Consider the following 16,012-nt stretch of genomic DNA (forward strand, 5'->3'; position numbering starts at 1 on the left):
AGCAAATGTGAAAAATCGGGACGGGGGTGGGGGGTAATAGGAGCCTATATAAGAAAAAGACCCAAAAATCGGAACTGTCCCTATAAAATCGGGACATCTGGTCACCCTCGTTAGAGTGTTTGTCAGCACAGCAGGTGCTTTCTGTTGGATGTATATACAGCACTTGTCAGGAGTTGAATCTTTCTTACACTTTCTATATTTTTCATTTGTTTTATTGAGGCTATGGGGTTTGCGTGTAAATACAAGCTCTCTCTTTCCTAATCATCATTTTTCTTTTGCCCGCCTTTATTCAGCAAAGGTATAATCTATTTGATTGCGATTAGAGTGGGTTTAACATATCAGTGACTGCTATAACATATATATAAGACCAACGTTGGTTTTTAAATCAATGGACCCTCACGTTTTAATCATGAAAGATCACTGACACTCTGCGTTAACCCCTGTTCAGATACCATCATATCCAGTATACAGAAACCATTTTTTGAGAAGTTGTTTTCTCAGTACTCATTCTGACTCGTGCATCTTCTGTGTACATCAGTTATCATCTAGACACCAGATGCATTGTAGAAATTGTGGGATCCCTCTCTAAATATTTTTTTTTCATTTCTCTAGTCCTAATTCAGTTGAACATTTTGGAAAAAAAATATTTCCAAAAATAATGTAATACATTTAAGGCTGGGATTTTCAAAAAGGCCTCAGGTAGCAAGATGCCTGACCCCTGTTAGCTCGTAGAAAAATATCTGGGTTGCACTTGGCTAAGCTTAGTGTTTCATTTGTTGTTTTTTGTGCTGTAAAAGGCATTGATAAATGCCTTAAACATAATAAATAAAAAAAGAAAATTTGGTCATTAAAATGCCCTTGCAGCACACAGCAAGAAGTAAAAGTAGCATGATACTAAGCAATGAAAAATATTTCAGTTTTTAAGTTTGTTGGACCGATTATATTGACCGCGCATAATGGGGCTGACTCAGCTTGCACAGAATTCATTGGAAAGATTCCCAGTAACTCGAGTGGGATTTGGATTAGGCCCAGTCTGACATGGGTTACATTGTATTGATAACTGAATATTAAATATTTTGAGAAAACAGAACATGACATTTTATTCTTTATGATTTTGGGGCAGGCATGGATCTATCAAAGTGGCAGATTTCAAATCAAGCTGGAGGAATGGACTGGCTTTTTTAGCTATCATCCATGCCTTAAGACCAGATTTAGTTGACATGGACAGAGCAAAGGGTAGAGCCAACAAAGAAAATTTGAAGGAGGCTTTTAAAATTGCAGAACATGAATTAAATATTCCAAGACTTCTTGAACCTGAAGGTAAATGATCTGTTTTGCATATACTTGGTATAAGGTCTGATGCTGATACTGTCAAACCAAGGTCTGTTTATAACAAAGGATACACCTACACTGTGAAAAAAACCTGTGGCAGCAAGTTCCAAAGCTTGGGTCAACTGACTTAGGCTCAGGGCTCACGCTATGGGCTAAAACTAGCAGCATAGACATTCCCACTCGGGCTAAAGCCCTGTGACGGGAGTGGGTTTCAGATCCTGGGCTCCAGCCTAAGTGGGCTGCTATTTTTAGCTCTGTAGCACAAGCCCAAGTCAGTTGAGCTAGAGTCTGAGGCCAGGTCTACACTACCGCGGTAGTTCGACGGCTGGCAATCGAACTTCCGGGTTCGATTTATCGCGTCTGGTCTGGACGCGATAAATCGATCCTGGAAGTGCTCGCCGTCGACTGCGGTACTCCAGCTCGGCGAGAGGAGTACCGCGGAGTCGACGGGGAGCCTGCCTGCCATGTGTGGACCGCGTCTGAACCGCGGTAAGTTCGAACTAAGGTATGTCGACTTCAGCTACGTTATTCACGTAGCTGAAGTTGCGTACCTTAGTTCGAATTTGGGGGTTAGTGTAGACCAGGCCTCAGACTTGCTGTTGGGGGTTTCTTTTGCAGTGTACATGTACCTAAATAGAATTTTTAATATTTAATCACTGTGATGATTGGGGTGTAAAATGAAATACTGATCTTTATGATAAAAGTAAGAATGCTCTAACCTGAGATTCGTTGCAGAATAGTTCATAGGGAACCTGAACTAATAGGAGTTTTGACTTGGCAACAATTACAGGAACATCCTTTAGAAGAAAGAATATAAAGCTGCATGATGATGATGTTAACAATTGCCCACTTCTTTTCTAATTTGCTGTTTTCTATTACAATATTCCTGAGGAAAAAAATCAATTTAATACTGTTTTTCTCAGTGAAATTTTAACTGAAATGCTGAAAATAAATTTATTTGTATTTGGTAAATTTTCATGATTGTTCTGTAGAATATAGTTGTACAATCAAATTGAGAAATATGCAGGAATGATCTAATAGTGTGCTACCTCTCACAGATGTCGATGTTATCAGTCCAGATGAAAAATCTATCATGACTTATGTGGCTCAGTTTCTGCAGTATTCCAGAAGTTTACCTGTGGCTGAAGAAGACATGCAGGTATGTCATTTCTTTTATCATTGAACCAAGCCAAATGAGTGTACTTTTTGCTTTTCATAACTCTGACTGAGAATTTCAACACCTCCTTTGCAAAGCCTGTAGCATGATTCAGTAACATAGTTATAAAACATGGCGTGATCTTGTCTACAATGACACAACTGAGCTTATTCTAACCTTGTGTGTCCCTATCTTATTGTAACCAAAATCCCCAACATGGTAGATTTTTTTAATAGTGTAGACAGAAACTTTGTCGCAAAGTTCACTTTTTTTGTTAGTTAAGATGTCCATAAGTATTCCAGCCAACATTTGCAGACCTGGTTGCCTAAATGCAAGCTCCCAAATTTATAGCGAGGTACCTAGGTAGAAGTAGACTGATTTTCCAAAGTGCTGAGCAACCCCAGATCCTTCTTGTTAGAAGCTGATATAAAGAGCAGCCAGAGAAAGCCATTTGGAGGGCACAGCAAGAATTCTATTGGGTCTACAAAACCCAGGATGTATGCTGTATGTTCTTGAATGCCATCTACTGGCACCTTTATCTATTAACCAACTATTTACATATGATAGAATGTTCCTGTAACACCCTGAAGTCTTGCTACTTGTTTCAAGCTGCCTTACTGTATTCAGGAAACTAACTTCTGGCACCAGGTTTGAAGATTTTGGCTTTCATCTATTTGTAGAGCCTGATCCAAAACTCATTAAATCACTGGAAGTCTTTTCATTGATTTCAATGAGCTTTGGAACAGACCTTTAGTGAGTGGGAAGGCTTCACTAGTGTGTTGTTTTATGGCACAATGCAAACTAAAAATAAGACTTGCAGAATGCAAAAATGGAATTTTCTGCTCCAATTACCAGGGAAAAGTAAAAGAGGCCTTGAGCTGGCTGACCACACAAGAGAAGAAGTTAACAAAGTTGTTGGTTGATACAGAAAATGAAACATGCTTTAGAAAATTTCAAGTAAGTAGCATTTACATGACATTTTTGAATATGATAGTATTTGCAAAGAGAAATATTAAAATAAACTCCCCAAAAGTAGCTTTTCATGTTATTGTCCAATTTGAGGATTTAAATTTAACAACAACAACAACAAAAAATCACAGATCTGTCACTGGATTTGGTAAATAAAGCAAAGTCACCGAGGAAGGGTTAAGATAAAATTCCCTCTCCAGAAGGAATGCGGATATATGCTTCTCAGTTACTATGGTGATAATATTGTAGGTCTCACACCAGTTTGTTGTCACTGAAGGGGTGCTGTAAATGTTGGCTGCTACTCATGCCTTAGGGGAATGGCTTCCTCCATTTGTACAGCCCAGGTAACCGAGTATGTAGAAGGGAGATTTATGGGGCCATTAGAGAAGTAATTATCCCCTTCCCCACACAGTGAGTGCTATTGCAGCTTCAATGCTGCAGCAACCCCTAATGGGTGTTGCACTCTGCCCTCTTTAGGAGCAGGGGAAGAATGGCCAGTGGATCCTCATACTGCACTGGCCCTAGCCTGCCCCCAAACCCATCATCCATCAAGGAGACCCCATGGAGCTATACTTCTGGAAGAGTATGGGACTTGCAGTCCCTATGCAGTGCTTTCCCTTGCTAGTGGTTCTGCTGAGTCCAGGGCCCTCTACACTAATTGTGGGATGATAGTCACAATTTGCGCGAGAGAACATGAACCCATACAAAGTCTGACTGAAAACAAGTGATTGAATATAATAATAGGCAGGGAGGAGTGTTTTCTTCTCTTCCTCTTATTTAAGTTCCATGCAGAGTCAGGCAGGCTGGATTTACTCTTATGTTCCGCAGCTGGTCTGACTTCCCTCTTGACAGTCTATGCATTGACAGCCAAAATGCAAAAGTAATTGATTTTAAAATGTCCCCCCCAACCTGTGTGGCACACTTAGGCTTTGTATCTAACATGTAATATCCTTCTCTCCTTCAAGTTCCCCATGTTGACTATGCCTAGTCTCAGACAAGATATTTTTCTCAGTACAGTTGAATAGTTATAGCACTAGAAAAAGTTAGAGCTATTACTGTGCATTTGCTTGGGAATAATGTATTAATATGATATTAAATAAAGATTCAGCTATAGTGTTATATTGTAAGGCCCAGATACTGCCGTTAGATGATTGTGCCTGATTCCCATTGACCTCAGTGGTTTTATTATTCCATCATTCCTTATCTGGAACACCAACTGAAGTAAATGGGAGCCAGAAATTCACTTCCAACAGTAATATCTGGTTTTAGGAATTATTACATGTGGTAGTTTTCCACTATAGATTGCCTTTCCATTTTAACCCTAGGAAATGCTGTCATTTATGGAATTGTTTAATGAAGAGAAAAGACCCTTTCTGCCAGTGTTGTCTTCAAAAAGAAGTGTGCCTGAGCTAAATGAAGATCTGAAATGGATGAGAGCAGCATGGGATAACCTAACCTCCCAGGTTACAGAAGTATTTCTAGTTGCTGTTTATGTTGTTAATGTGAACACATTCTATGAAGAGGATAAAACTCACCCCAGGAATTTATACTGTAGTATAATTATGTTCCTCCTTTTTTGGGGAGGGGGAGGAATCACTATACTTAGATATTGGCCGCCATCCTGAGGTCCAGTTGAGCTGGGCCTGGTGTGCAGGGCTCCAAAGGTGTGGGGGAGAAATTGAGAGTTTGGGGGTGGAGGAGGGTGGCTCTCTTTATGCCTATCTGATCCTAGGGCTGCTAGCAGCATGCAAAGTATGATCTTGATCTGATTGTCCTCTGAGCTTGGCAGCGTTCAGATGCAGAGTTTTGGGCCGATCTCTGCTTAAAATGTTCGGTTTGACATAATTAGGGCTACAATAATGAGGCAGCAGAGAAAAGAGTGAGCAATAGAGTCAGCAGCTGACTAGACATTTTTTTCCACGGCATGGGTGGCCTTCCTGCACTCTCCAACTCTGCCATAGCAGTACTGTTAATCCCATTGAATAGTGCTTTGTAACGAGCTTGCTCATGTCAACTGTCCCTGAACTAAGGCTTGGAATGGCTAGGGTTGATACTACCAAGTATCTCTCTGCTTGATAAGTGGCCAGTGTGGATCAGACATTTTTGGTCCACACTGATGGAAAGACAGTCAGAGCACGTTACTCATGATAGAAGTCATCCGTCAAGGTGCCACTAACATTGGGTAGATTTCCCTGTGACAAAACTTTGTTAGTCATTGTATAGCGACAAAAAATGCTCAATTCCCTGTAGCACCAAGAAGATTGCAAGCAGGGGAGCTAATTCTGACCTTGGATGCACCCAAATGACTCCCATTTGACTGCTGTGGGAACTGCCTGCTTGCTACTGAGCACAGAATTTGTCTGTGAGGTAGTTAGAACGTCAGATTAACAAGTATTATATATAATAATCTTGCTAATCCCCTGAGAATAGGGTAAGAAACAAAGAGAGAGATTTTACCATTGACATGTATTTGTCTTTTAGATTAATGAATGGAAAACAAAGCTGGACCATGCACTACCCCCACCTCTAGACAGCATCGAGGTCTGGCTCCAAGAGGTAGAACATCTGCTGGCAGAAGGTTTACCTGATTCGCAGGATCACTGTAAAGCAATGGCCCTCTTCAAAGAAAAAATTATCTTATTTAAGGTTTGTTAAATAAAAAAAGACTTGTTAAATCTGACCCATTAAAGCACCTACTGTGGAAGTGATGTTAGTTTTTGGGAGGGAATGTGGTTACTGGATTGATTGATTTCTTTTGGAGAATATATGTACTTCTAAAGATGCCTTTGGTAGCAGCTGTTGATTTTGAACAATGGCAGGGTAACCAGATAAATGCAGAGTTTTGTAGGAAAGTTTTATGACTTCATGGGGGTGAGATGTAAGAGAAAGCCTTGGTAGAGTGAGTAAATTAATGTATTTTGATCATATTAACACAGGGGTGGGCAAACTACAGCCTGCGGGCCACATCTGGCCTGTCAGCCATTTTAAGCTGGCCCTCGAGCTCTCACTGGGGAGCAGGGTCTGGAGCTTGCCCCGCTCCGGCGCTCCAGATGGAGAGCAGGGTCGGGGGCCGCTCCATGTGGCTCCCAGAAGCAGTGGCATGGCCCCCCTCTGGCTCCTACGCATAGGGGCAGCCAGGGGGCTCCGCTCTGCACGGTTCCTCTGCCCCAAGCGCCACACCCACAGCTCCCATTTGCTGGGAACTGCAGCCAATGGGAGCTGCAGGGGCGGTGCCTGCAGACGGGGCAGCATGCAGAGCTGCCTGGCTGTGCCTTCGCATAGGAGTCGGAGAAGGGACATGCCGCTGCTTCCGGGAACCGCTTGAGGCAACCTTAATTTGTCCCCATTGTACATATACATTATAATAGTCTTTAATTACATGATTAATTCTAACATATTGTAATTATAACTGTGCCCTTCATCTGTGACACACACTTTTTATCACCTGCAATTCCCAGGTGGCATCAGTATTTAATAGTAGTTTACAGGAATGCTGCATTCCACATTGTGATCAGTAATATTCATATGGGAATGTTGTGCAGTACTCTGAGGCTTTCTATGTGGGTACTTTGTATGTTCAATTTGTTGCTTTTGGCAACTGGCACCTGTGATATGTTCCCATTAGATTTGCAGCAAAAATTCCAACTTCTGCCATCAAAAGGTTAATATATTATCAATGGGATAAATGTTTTTTTAAATAGTGATTTTACAGTATCAGACAATTAACTAAAGATATTTATTTACAAGGTCTTGCTGTCAATCTAACGTGGCAAAGGAAGAGCTTCATACTTTGAAAAGATGTAATATTGCACTACAGTATGTGGAGAGGGTGTCTTTAAAAGTAAACAAACACTGGTAGTATTGACTTAATGCAATATTATATATAGAGAGAGTGGTGAGGTATGCTGTGGTAAATACTCACATTTGGGGGTAATGTAGGAAATGCATTTATACTGTACTGAATAAAAACTGAAGTGAGATCCTGTGGTAGATGTATTTTCTTAATAGCTCCCACTGTAATATGGGAGTGGATTGCATATTCCCAAATACAATACTTAGCAGTGAAATATCTTAATTATAATATTTTTTTCCAGGGCTTGATGGATTATTTTGACTGTCACTTGGTCAGCCTTCAATCCTTTGAGAATAAAGATGAGAAGGATATGCCACTGGTACCAACTGAGAAGCTAGATGACATGAAAAGAAGGTTGCAATTCTCAGATTTACCCTGTTGGGCACCTGAGTTGACTACATTCATATTAAGTTAAATTATTATTTTTAGCAAACTTAGCACCATTATGGAAAAACACTCCAATTACTTGTTTTCTGTGTTCAGTTGTTGTGCACTTAGATGGCACAAGCATAAATGGTCTGTTCCCAACTCTGCAACTGACTTGCTGCATGATCTTTTCCTATCACTTCTCTGTGCCTGTTTCCCCATCTGTAAAATAAGGATAATGATACTTACCCATCTTTTAAAATCATGTGCAGATCTACAGATGAAAGCACTATAAGTACAAAGTATTATTAAATAATTAAAAATTTGAATCTGCTAAAGAATTCTGGAATTTAAGGTTCAGTTGACAAAGTCAGCTCTTAGCTCAAAATTGGACTGCATCATTCTGCCATCTCTGATTTTATTATTTGTTGAGCACCAACAGTGTGCTTTGTGTTCTACAAACATATACAGAAACATGGTCCTGCCTCAAGGCGTTTGTTACTGTCTAGTACAAACACAGGCAAAGCAGGTCAGCCACATGCTAGTACTGTAGTAAGATGGGCATTGCTACGACTTTAAACTGGAGTAAGGATTTTGCAGAGGTCAATTTTGAAAACCTTTGTGAAAAAATTGTGTTTTGATGTAGGTTTTGGAGGAAGGAAGAGGTGGTTTGGTGTATGAGAATTGTGAGACTGGTCCAAGTAAAACGGAAGATGAGTTAGTAGGGGAATATTAGTTTTAATCTTCTCATTAAAAATTAACCATTATATTGAACTTGTGTAAATTCTGAAACTCTTTTAATTTGGTTTTGTTCCATCTCCGTTATGCTGATCAGGGTATCATCATGCAGTTTAAAGCCTACATTTTCGAAAGTGACCAGTGATTTTGTGTGCTGAACTAGAGACACCTTTCAAGGGCCTGATTTTCAGACAGTGAATGCGCCGCACTTTCTGAATATCAGCCCTTTTTAAGATTTCTTAAATTGGACATCCAAAAATTAAGGCGCCGAAGTCATTATTCACTTAAATAACCCTTTATAATAATAAATAAAATATTAACCCTAAATATTTTAGAATTTATTTCCTCTTCAACAGTAGGGACTGTGTTTGCATATATCTGGAATTCAGTTAATTTTTAGGTTAGAGGTCTCTCTCTGTAAATGAATGGCTCATTATGTCCAGTTTAATTCCAAAACTCTACTGTTTTCCAGATTCAGCAATATCCAGTCTTCAAACTTCAGCATACTTCTAGAATACCACTACTGCCTGTGCTCAGCTATCTCAGATGAAGTGACATTAAAGTTAAATATCAGGGATATCAAATATGGGACTAAGGAATCTGTGGAGTTATTGCTGAGAGATTGGCATGTAAGCTTAAAAATAGTTTATATTTCTGGCAACTGTTCTCCAATTTAAACTGGTGGTAGTTGCCCTCTTGGATACAGCCTTAGATCTAACTCCATCCAGCACGGACTCTCGTAGCTGGAGGCAATTTGAGATTTATGCAAAGGAGGGTGGGTTTCAGGTTGAACCTGTATCTTTATAAAAGACCTTGCTATCACCATGTTCATCTTCTCATTTTGCTGTAGATATGTGTATGCCTCATATAGCTAAAATACACTTCAGACTGCAATAAAGGTGAGACAAGGTAGGTGAGGTAATAGCTTTTATTGGACCAACCTCTACTGGTGGAAAGGTACAGAGCTCTGTGTAGCTCTAAAGCTTGTACCTCTTCCACCAGTTGAAGGTCCAATAAAAGCCATCACCTTGCCTATCTTGCCTCTCTCATATCTGGAACCAACATGCTATAACAACACTACAAACAACTATGGAATGAAAATGTTATTTATGACCACCCAGCAGTTTGTCACTGTACAGCAAGGAGAAACATATAGAGTGATGAAGGACTAACCCCCTTTCTGAAGCTGGTTAATTTTGCTCATTGAAATAAATGATCAAAGGCTGTTGTACTCATGCTATGCTCACGGTGCTAAATGTGACCATGTGATTGTGACCATCATCTTTCACTAAAATGGACCCTGCCAGTATGGACAATGTTTACAATAATACACCTTATGCTGCATTTCTTTCCTCCCTCCATCTCTTTTTCAGTATCTCTTTTCTGGTTACAGTTTCCCAGAGTTTCATAAAACACTCTGGTTTGGCTCTGGCCTGGATTCAGTGAGGCTTTTTTTTGTTGGATCCAGTGAGAGTGATTTCACTCTTAAGTTTCAATTTCATTTGAACCCAAGAACTCCAAAGCAAAACTCAGTCCAAACCACTGAGTTTCATTTGATTGTGAGTCCAGATCCTATGAAAGTGATGAGTTTTTGCAGGATTTTGAGCAAAAGCCATGAGCCAAGATACCTTCTCCATGACAGGCTCTGAATACTCCCCCTTCTCCCCCATTTATCTCTCTCTCTCTCTCTTCTGATGATGTGATTGTCTGTGACCTCCTCTCTTCTGTCATTGTCTTCGGGGACAGTTGACTAGCCTCCTTTCCTCCTGTAGTATACAAGGGCCAGCAATATCAGCCCACTCCCTGCCTCAAATTCACAAATATTTCACGCAGGACAGCAGGTGGTCTGCTGCGCCTCCTGTCACAATTCTGCAGCAGCAGGACTCTAAATGTAGAAGCCGTCTGCCACCACCTGCTAGTCCCAGAGACTAATACTCAGCAGCCCTTCTTTCTCCTCCTCCCCAATATGCACATATCCTTATGGTCCTCGTTGCGGATGAGTTGACCTGTCTGATTACATTTTGTGCTTACCTCCCATTTTGTGACTGGTTATTACAGCACATATGGAGCTCAACATTACAGTCCTTAGACAGGCAATTCTCCAATTAGAATCAGGGAGAATTTTGCCTGCATTAGAACTGCAGGATGGGGCAACATGTTGTGTAAAATCACACTGTTCTTGAAGACATCAGTAATAATAACCCATAACGTGGATTGAAAATTGAAATTTAGCCTTTACTCTGAGTTTCTTGGATTTTGTCAGTTTCATCTGGCCCCTTGGTGTATTGTTAACACAGATTTATTATTATAATGTATTATTGGGCTTTTGATTTTTGGTTTTAACTGATAAACAGCAATAAAACATACCTGATATAAAAAAAATCCATGTTTATCCAATAAACACCAGAAAAACACCGGAAATTGTTACTGGAATTTAAGAGATTGTCTATACAGAGCAGTAATGCAGACTGTGGAGGTGTGATTTCTAAAGTACACTAAGTGTTGCTCATTAATTGGACCATGTTGACCCTGCTGGTGCACACTAAAGGTTCCCTAGGGTGCATAAATGTAGTGCTGTTTGAAACAGTGATGTGTTAAAGTACACTAGGGAACATATAGTATATAGTAACAAAGTTGTGAAACCCCTTGATTTTTGGACATCTACATACAATTCAAAAATTGCAAAAAGTAATCCTAAAAAAATGAACTTAATAAATCCCCCAAACCAGAAGTCCTGTGTATTAATTCTGTGGTGCCATAGGTGCCCATGGCACTTTATAGGCTTATCGGAAACAAACGCCGTCCCCAAGGAGTTTATGATCTAAGAACTTAATTCAGAAATGATTTATCCTGACTCAGACATGTACTGTGGTCTCTTTGAGTCAATGGCCTAAGGGTCTGTCTACATGAACAATTGTTCATAGTAAACTGGGGTTTGAACCTACCCCGCACTAGCCTGCTGAGGACTAACTGTGTGGACTCTGGTGACATGCATTCACTGTTTATTAATGTGCTTTGATCTAATCCTCTTTGAAATGGTACTTGATCAGCGCTTCTCAATGAACTATTAATTTGCTTCAGCAGGGTCCACTCAAACAGTTATTCCATGGCAGGTTGGTATGGGGTAGATTCACGCCCCAGCTTGCTGTGAATTAAGGGCTGGCCTATGCCTAAAGTAGACAGTTAGGTCAACCTAGCTATATCACTCAGGGGTGTGAAAAATTCACACCTTATAATACTTAGTTAAGACGACCTAAGTCCCAGTGTAGACAGTGCTAGGTCAATGAAAGATTTACTGCAGTGATGGAAGAACCCCCTCCATCACTGTAGTGATTGTCTACACTATAGCAGTGCTTCTAGTGTAGACATACCCTAAGTGTTTGTGTAGACAAACCCTCAATGCATGAGTTAGGATTACTCACAGAAGTAACAGTTTGCAAGATCAGGCCCTATAATAGGCATAATTCATACAAAGGGTGGGGGATGGGATGCAGTGGAAGTAACTTGATTTTGCTCTGTTTATGTTTGGCCTATATCTTCTGGGTTCATGTTCTAAAAATTAATTGATCACCAACTGAATTTTTTACATATTTTTATGTCAGTCAGTATTACACATCTCAATTCCCTTTAACTTTGGGCAGGATTTTATTGAAGAAAGAGGAGTCACAGCTCAACTAGAAACTGCTTTTCAAATATGTGAAGACATGAAAAACAAAAACATAAGCACGAATGTCTTAGGTAAGTGCATGGAAATAACATAATACTTTAATAAGAGTTGTGCTTTAAACTGATCATTATTAATGTTTTAAATTCCTGATACTTTTATTTTCTAAAAAAACAACGAGGAGTCCGGTGGCACCTTAAAGACTAACAGATTTATTTAGGCCTAAGCTTTCATGGGTAAAAAACCTTCCATGCATCTGAAGAAGTGGGTTTTTTACCCACGAAAGCTTATGCCCAAATAAATCTGTTAGTCTTTAAGGTGGCACCGGACTCCTCCTTGTTTTTGTGGATACAGACTAACACGGCTACCCCTCTTTTATTTTCTGCAGAATGTTGGTTTTGTTTAGTTGGTTTATGTTTTTCCAAACAGTTAATGATATTCCCCTTCAGCACCCAAAGGAGGAAGGATTCACTTCTCTATTTTGGCAGTTTCCAAGCAATTGAGAAATATGCTTAATATTATTTTGAAATTATTAATGTGAATCAGTGTCTATTTCTAACATTTGTTTTATCATGTATTTAATATTCTAGTTGGTGATCCTCCAGACACTAGTAAACTATTTAAGATGGTAGACTCTAAGATTTCTATGTGCAGAGAATATATTTACAATGTAAACACTGTCCTACAAAAAGTTCTATGTTCTTGGGCTACTTATATGGAGAACATTCATTTACTGAAGACATGGTTGGATGAAACACGAAAAGGACATCTTAAAAAGGTATTTGATTGAATGTCTCTTTGTGATTAAGCATAAAGATACTTGTTCACCTTTTTAAAGCACTTTGAAGTCTATGGATGAAAAGCACTATAAGTGCAAATTATTATTATTGTTTTGGGAAATATATTAAAGAACTGCATGGTGTGTCTTTAATCCTTTCAATGCATCTCTATAGGTCCCCACTGAGATTCTGGCAGACTGGAACTCAGTGCATGGTTCCTTAAATGAAGCTGGAAACTTCTTAATTGAAGTCAGCAATGAGCAAGTGGGATCAGATATTTCTAAAGAATTGAAAAAACTGAACACAAGATGGGCTAAATTTATAAAGAGAACACAGTTTGTAAGTAACTGCAGCTCCGTTTTCCTTTCATGTGATCATTTTGTTATGTAGATTTCAAAAGCACAGCTGTATTTTTAACAGTATAATGATCAATTGTTATTTGTAGATCAATAATCTGTCATACAATTCAGTGTTATCCATTTTGGAGCAGGTAAAGCAAGCAATACACACAGGTTCCCAGTTGTAAATCTCACTGCCTCTTTGTGTAAAAGTCCTCTGTTAGCACTGAATGCAATGGTGTATATGGCTGAGAATATACGAGCGCCCCTTGTTTCAGTTTTCTAGAGCCCTTAAAAAGTGTATTTATTAATGATACTGTTGTGCCAATAAATGATTGATAATATAAAATGCTATGCAACATTTTCACAGGAGATGAGATTACTGAGAATGCAAGAAGAGCAAAAGAAGTCAGTTGTTGACAGTAATGGAAATTCTCAGTCTCCTGCCGAGGCAGTGCCAAATGCACTCAGTGTTACAGCAGATATATCAACGGAGGCTAGTAAGAAACACATTCAGAATGCAGAGGTAAAAAGTTCTCCTATATTCTAATCTGAATATCAGCACTTAAATTTGGGTAGTTTTATCTATTGAATATACAGCCCCACTTTTTTGGGCACTGCATCTCCACTTCAGTCCCAGTTTCCACCTATGCTCCTCGGGGTGTATGTGATGGTCCCCAGGGGTACCCAGGGCTGTGAGGCACCTCACCACTACCTGCTCTTAGTGTGAAGTAGTCTTGTCTCTACCTGCTGTAGATCAGCTCCCTGAAACCGTATGTGGCAGCACAAGCATGGCCTTTCAGGTGTCCACAGGTCTCGCTCTCTCTGTACAGGAAGCAATAGGCACACAGTAACCCCTGAGTACTCAGAGTTCTCTGCAGTGTTCAGCCCCTGTTTCCCAGAACACTTAGGCTTGGTCTACACTTACCCCCCAATTTGAACTAAGGTACGCAACTTCAGCTACGTGAATAACGTAGCTGAAGTTCGAAGTACCTTAGTTCGAACTTACCTCGGTCCACACGCGGCAGGCAGGCTCCCCCGTCGACGCCGCGGTACTCCTCTCGTATAGCTGGAGTACCGCAGTCGACGGCGATCACTTCCTGGTTCGACTTATCGCGTCCAGACAAGACGCGATAAGTCGAACCCAGAACTTCGATTCCCAGCCGCCGAACTAGCGGCTGGGTGTAGACATACCCTTACAGAATTACAGGCCTGCTATTCCCACAGGAACAGAACTCACCGGCCTGTAAGATTCAACTCAGGACCAGCACTTTGCTTATCACCACAGCACTTAAACTTATTCTTGTTTTCACTATAATTATATCTATCACAGAATAGCTATTCAAGTAATAGTGAGTAAGAATATTGGAAACAAATGGGTACATATTAAACAAAATGATAACATGCTTTCTAGAGCCTATACTTAACTGACAAGTTACTCTTTTGACAAGAGAGTATCTGAACCAAAGTTCTCTCCAGAATTCTCAACCAAGCCTGGTTGAAACCCCTCTTTCACGAAGCAAATGTGCTGTCCCACACTCAAGATAAGATTCTCTTCTCCCGCTGCATTTCTTTTCCTGTTAGATTCTTTCTTACAATCCTTCATTTGCATTCAGTTCAGACTGGTGAGGGGATCCACTGTGAACAAGAAAATACTCCATTTACATGTAAACAGGTAGCCTGTCTGACAGAAAACCTGTTTTTCACCTTTTCTGGTGACTAGTACCTTGATACAGACTTTAAGAACATGTTTTCAGTTTATACAGAACACCTGTACATAAATTTCACAATGATATTGATGACCAGAGTGACACCACCTTTCATTTGAGACCTCACATGTCATTCTTTGGTGAACCAGAATGTGCATACCAGAATCAGGAGATTCCTGTAACCCCATTGCGCTCCCTTGTCAGTTTGCATTAAGAAGTTCTTGGGTCACAGAGTGAAAGCCAGAAAGTAACCCAATGGCTGAGTAAATGCTGGAAATGTAGGTTGGGGGGTGGGGGAGAAAGTATTTGTAAAATGTTCAGAATTTCTAACTTTGCTAAGAGTCTAAGTGTTCCATGTTCTCAGCTTAGAGAAAAGAATGCAGATGTAACTGAACAGGCCACTGAGCTTCTGCCCAGAGTGGAGAAAATGGAAGAGCTTCTCAAAGGAGTAGAAAACTGGGCCACAGAAACAGAATGCCTTCTTGAGACGATCAAACATGAAGGATGCGTGGAAAGCTCAACAGAACAATCTTTACAGGTAGAAATGCAAATATAAAGTTTAAAATATCTACCCATTCATCAGATTCTCAGACCTGAGTTATGAATTCAATGGCTTGTGTTAAATGAAGCAGGAATGAGAATGGAGTTTGTATTAATAAATGGCTAACTAAGGGAAGGAGGTGCTGTAATGTTGCTAGGACTAGGTTAGTTGTCTAACATTGTTTTTCAGGATGGCTCCTGTCAGAGTCCTGAGTATCCCATCATGGTAACTGCATTTTCCCCCAAACATCGTCACTCCCAGATTTCAGTCACAGTCTAAAGAAGGATCTCAGTCCCATTCTTCAACTGGTTACAGTTGTGTGATAAAGGCGCTCCCGCCCCCTCAGTAATTCAGCAAACGCCCTGCTGACTAATACCCTGGAAATTAATGGAGTGAGAGTGTGATGAATGCTGGTGATAATATTTACTGCAGAGGCAATGCATTTATCCCCCAGGGAGGAAGCACTTTATCCCATCAGTCCTCCTTGGCTGGAAGGGGGACCTGTAGAGAGTTCTGGCTGGCGTGTGAATCAGCTGCCTGCTGTGTACTTTGTGCATCTGACCCTGT

The 16,012-nt window shown here is 40.3% G+C and overlaps 1 protein-coding gene across 1 annotated transcript in view; it reads left to right on the forward strand.

The window, feature by feature from the left end:
- The window catches only part of SYNE2 (spectrin repeat containing nuclear envelope protein 2), a 232,829-nt gene that overhangs the window by 21,115 nt on the left and 195,702 nt on the right, over positions 1-16,012 (forward strand). Inside the window, exons 7-18 of the mRNA XM_065404096.1 lie at positions 1,124-1,320; positions 2,391-2,491; positions 3,344-3,445; positions 4,783-4,920; positions 5,939-6,103; positions 7,552-7,664; positions 8,887-9,043; positions 12,056-12,152; positions 12,669-12,856; positions 13,032-13,196; positions 13,566-13,721; positions 15,269-15,442. Of these exons, the coding sequence (XP_065260168.1) occupies positions 1,124-1,320; positions 2,391-2,491; positions 3,344-3,445; positions 4,783-4,920; positions 5,939-6,103; positions 7,552-7,664; positions 8,887-9,043; positions 12,056-12,152; positions 12,669-12,856; positions 13,032-13,196; positions 13,566-13,721; positions 15,269-15,442 (1,753 nt within the window). The remainder of the gene's footprint in view (positions 1-1,123; positions 1,321-2,390; positions 2,492-3,343; positions 3,446-4,782; positions 4,921-5,938; positions 6,104-7,551; positions 7,665-8,886; positions 9,044-12,055; positions 12,153-12,668; positions 12,857-13,031; positions 13,197-13,565; positions 13,722-15,268; positions 15,443-16,012) is intronic.

The sequence above is a fragment of the Emys orbicularis genome, chromosome 4 (assembly GCF_028017835.1).
Source record: "Emys orbicularis isolate rEmyOrb1 chromosome 4, rEmyOrb1.hap1, whole genome shotgun sequence".
NCBI lineage: Eukaryota > Metazoa > Chordata > Testudines > Emydidae > Emys > Emys orbicularis.